Source organism: Salvelinus sp. IW2-2015, unplaced genomic scaffold, assembly GCF_002910315.2.
Source record: "Salvelinus sp. IW2-2015 unplaced genomic scaffold, ASM291031v2 Un_scaffold6903, whole genome shotgun sequence".
Lineage (NCBI taxonomy): Eukaryota > Metazoa > Chordata > Actinopteri > Salmoniformes > Salmonidae > Salvelinus > Salvelinus sp. IW2-2015.
The window spans coordinates 3,502-7,007 of NW_019948164.1; the positions used below are offsets into that span (position 1 = coordinate 3,502).

At 48.9% G+C, this 3,506-nt stretch overlaps 1 protein-coding gene across 1 annotated transcript in view; it reads left to right on the forward strand.

Annotated features, from left to right (window-relative positions):
• The first annotated feature begins 518 nt into the window (after nt 1-518).
• The window catches only part of LOC112079097 (suppressor of tumorigenicity 14 protein-like), an 8,423-nt gene continuing 5,435 nt past the window's right edge, over nt 519-3,506 (forward strand). Inside the window, exons 1-2 of the mRNA XM_070442230.1 lie at nt 519-571; nt 1,874-2,062. Of these exons, the coding sequence (XP_070298331.1) occupies nt 519-571; nt 1,874-2,062 (242 nt within the window). The remainder of the gene's footprint in view (nt 572-1,873; nt 2,063-3,506) is intronic.

Below are 3,506 nucleotides of genomic sequence, written 5' to 3' on the forward strand. Positions count from 1 at the left end.
CTGTCTTTTTACTTTTTCGCTGAGCTAACCCTTAGCTTAATTACCTCCCCTGTTAGTACGTAGCGTTGTTCGTATAACTTGACCTTTCCTGTGATGGAGTGTTCACTGTAGCTACATCAGCCTTCCTGTAGGCTAGTGTGCTAGTTGTTTCCTGTAGCGTAGAGAGCGCGTTTGCGCGGCTATAGTGAGTGTGTGTTGTATCTAACGGCACCTGCCTTTTGTGTATGTGAGACACACTTTCCCCCTAGCCCTGTAGCTAACACCTTTCCCTGCTAGCTAACCCTTTCCCCCTAGCCCTGTAGCTAACACATCCCCCTAGCCTGTAGCTAACAACCGTTCCCTGTAGCTAACACCTTTCCTGTAGCTACGACTGTGTGATGAGGAATAAATTGTGCAGCAAGATTCACACCCAATCCTTCTAAATTAAAGAAAATAATGAATTTCATTCTAATTAAAGAAAATATGATAATTAATTCTGTGTTTTTGTTCATTTTGTCAGCTGAGAACACTCTACCAAGATGCCCCAGCTGTCCAAGTACTATGTTGGCTCACCGTACAAGCTTCAGGTACAGTAACTGAATGAGTGTGATATCTACATGATCTTTCCAACATGCGTCCTGTTTTGATCCCATGTTAGTTTATCTATTTGAATCCCTAACAGAGCAGAGATGTATACACTTGGATGTTCTCCTTTCAAGTTACAGCATTGTTCTGTTGTTTACCTGTGGGACCAACCGCCGTGTTTACCTCGTGGGACCATACCGCCGGTGTTTACCTCGTGGACCATACTGGCGGTGTTTACCTTCGTGGGACCATACCGCCGGTGTTTACCTTCGTGGGACCATACCACGGTGTTTACCTTGTGGGACCATACTGGCCGGTGTTTACCTTGTGGGACCATACGCCCGGTGTACCTTGTGGAACCATACCGCCGGTGTTTACCTTGTGGGACCCTACCGCGGTGTTTACCTTGTGGGACCATACCGCCGGTGTTTACCTTAGTGGGACCATACCGCCGGTGTTACCTTGTGGGACCATACCGCCGGTGTTTACCTCGTGGGACCATACCGCCGGTGTTTACCTTAGTGGGACCATACCGCCGGTGTTTACCTTGTGGGACCATACCGCCGTGGTTTACCTTGTGGAACCATACCGCCGGTGTTTACCTTGTGGGACCATACCGCGGTGTTACTTGTGTGGGACCATACCGCCGGTGTTTACCTAGTGGGACATACCGCCGGTGTTTACCTTGTGGACCATACCGCCGTGTTTACCTCGTGGGACCTACACGCCGGTGTTTACCTTGTGGGACCATCACGCCGGTGTTTACCTTGTGGGACCATACCGCCGGTGTTTACCTTGTGGGACCATACCGCCCGTGTTTACCTTGTGGGACCATACCGCCGGTGTTTACCTTGTGGACCATACCGCCTCGGGCTGCTTTACCTTAGTGGCAACCATACCGGTGTTTACTCGTGGACCATACCCCCGCGTGTTTACCTCGGCGAGGTGGGACCATACCGCCGGTGTTTACCTCGTGGGACCATACCGCCGGTGTTTACCTTGTGGGACCATACCGCCGGTGTTTACCTTGTGGGACCATACCGCCGGTGTTTACCTCGTGGGACCATACCACCGGTGTTTACCTCGTGGGACCATACTGCCGCGGAGTTAAAGCAGTTCTCCATGGAAGAGTGGGCCAATATTCATCCACAGCAATGTGAGGGGCTGATCATCAACTACAGGAAGCATTTGGTTGCAGTCATTGTAGCTAAAAGTGTCATGAAGCGAGGTGTTGGACATTCTAACTTATTCTACTGTAGATATTAGATGAAACCCTTGACTAATGTTGGTTTATGTGTGTGTATTCCAGTGAAGGCAGTGTGATAGCCTACTACCTGTCAGAGTTTGAAGTACCACGTGGTCAGGAGGCAGCGGTGGACAAGGCCATGTCCTCCATGGACAAGGTAGTGGATAAGGTGCAGAGGGGCTTTTCGAACAACAGGCCTGGCAACGATCTGTTGTTTGAGGATGTCATGAACTCCGCTCTGGACTCTAGAATGTTCTCAACATCCTTCAGTGGTGAGTTCTGCTCTGTTCTTGTTCTGCTTGCATCAGTTTGAGTAGAGAATTCCCTCAGCGAATTGAAAGTCTGGACGAGGAATTCTGTGACTCAGACATTTATATATGTTAAGTATCCTGTTGTTTCCTTGTGAATTACACTATATATACAAAAGTATGTGGACACCTCTTCAAATGAGGGGATTTGACTATTTCTGCCCCGACCGTAGCTGACGGGTGTATAGAATCGAATACACAGCCATGCAATCTCCATAGACAAACATTTGCAGTAGAATGGCCTTACTGAAAAGCTCAGTGACTTATTATTTTTATTTTTTTTACGTGGCACCGTCCATAGGATGCCACCTTTCCAACAAGTCAGTTTGTCAAATTTCTGCCCTGCTAGAGCTGCCCCCGGTCAACTGTAAGTGCTGTTATTGTGAAGTGGAAATATTATAGGAGCAACAACGGCTCAGCCGCGAAGTGGTAGACCACACAAGCTCACATAACCGGGACCGCCGAGTGCTGAAGCGCATAATAATCATCTGTCCTCGGTTACAACACTCACTACTGAGTTTCAAACTGCCTCTGGAAGCAACGTCAGCACAATAACTGTTAGTCTGGAGCTTCATGAAATGGGTTTCCATGGCCGAGCAGCCGCACACAAGCTTATGATCACCATGTGCAATGCCAAGCGTCGGCTGGAGTGGTGTAAAACTCACCGCCATTGGACTCTGGAGCAGTGGAAACGCGTTCTCTGTAGTGATGAAGCACGCTTCACCATCTGGCAGTCCGACGGGCGAATCTGGGTTTGGCGGATGCCAGGAGAAAGCTACCTGCCCCAATGCATAGTGCCAACTGTAAAGTTTGGTGGAGGAGGAATAATGGTCTGGGGCTGTTTTTCATGGTTCAGGCCCCTTAGTTCCAGTGAAGGGAAATCTTAACGCTACAACACACAATGATATTCTAGATGATTCTGTTCTTCCAACTTTGTGGCAAGTTTGGGGAAGGCCCTTTCCTGTTTCAGCATGACAATGCCCCCATGCACAAATCGAGGTCCATACAGAAATGGTTTGTCGAGATCGGTGTGGAAGAACTTGACTGGCCTGCACAGAGCCCTGACCTCAACCCCATTAAACACATTTGGGATGAATTGAGCCAGGCCTAATCGCCCGACATCACTAATGCTCTTGTGGCTGAATGGAAGCAAGTCCCCGCAACAATGTTCCAACATCTAGTGGAAAGCCTTCCCAGAAGAGGGGAGGCTGTTATAGCAGCAAAGGGGGGGGCCTCAACAACATATTTATGCCCGTGATTTTGGAATGAGATGTTTGCTGAGCAGGTGTCCACGTACTTTTCCTCCTAGCATGAGGACACATCTGAAATGGCACCCTATTCCTTATGTAGTAGACCAGAACCATGTGTGGCTCTCTACCCCCTCTCTA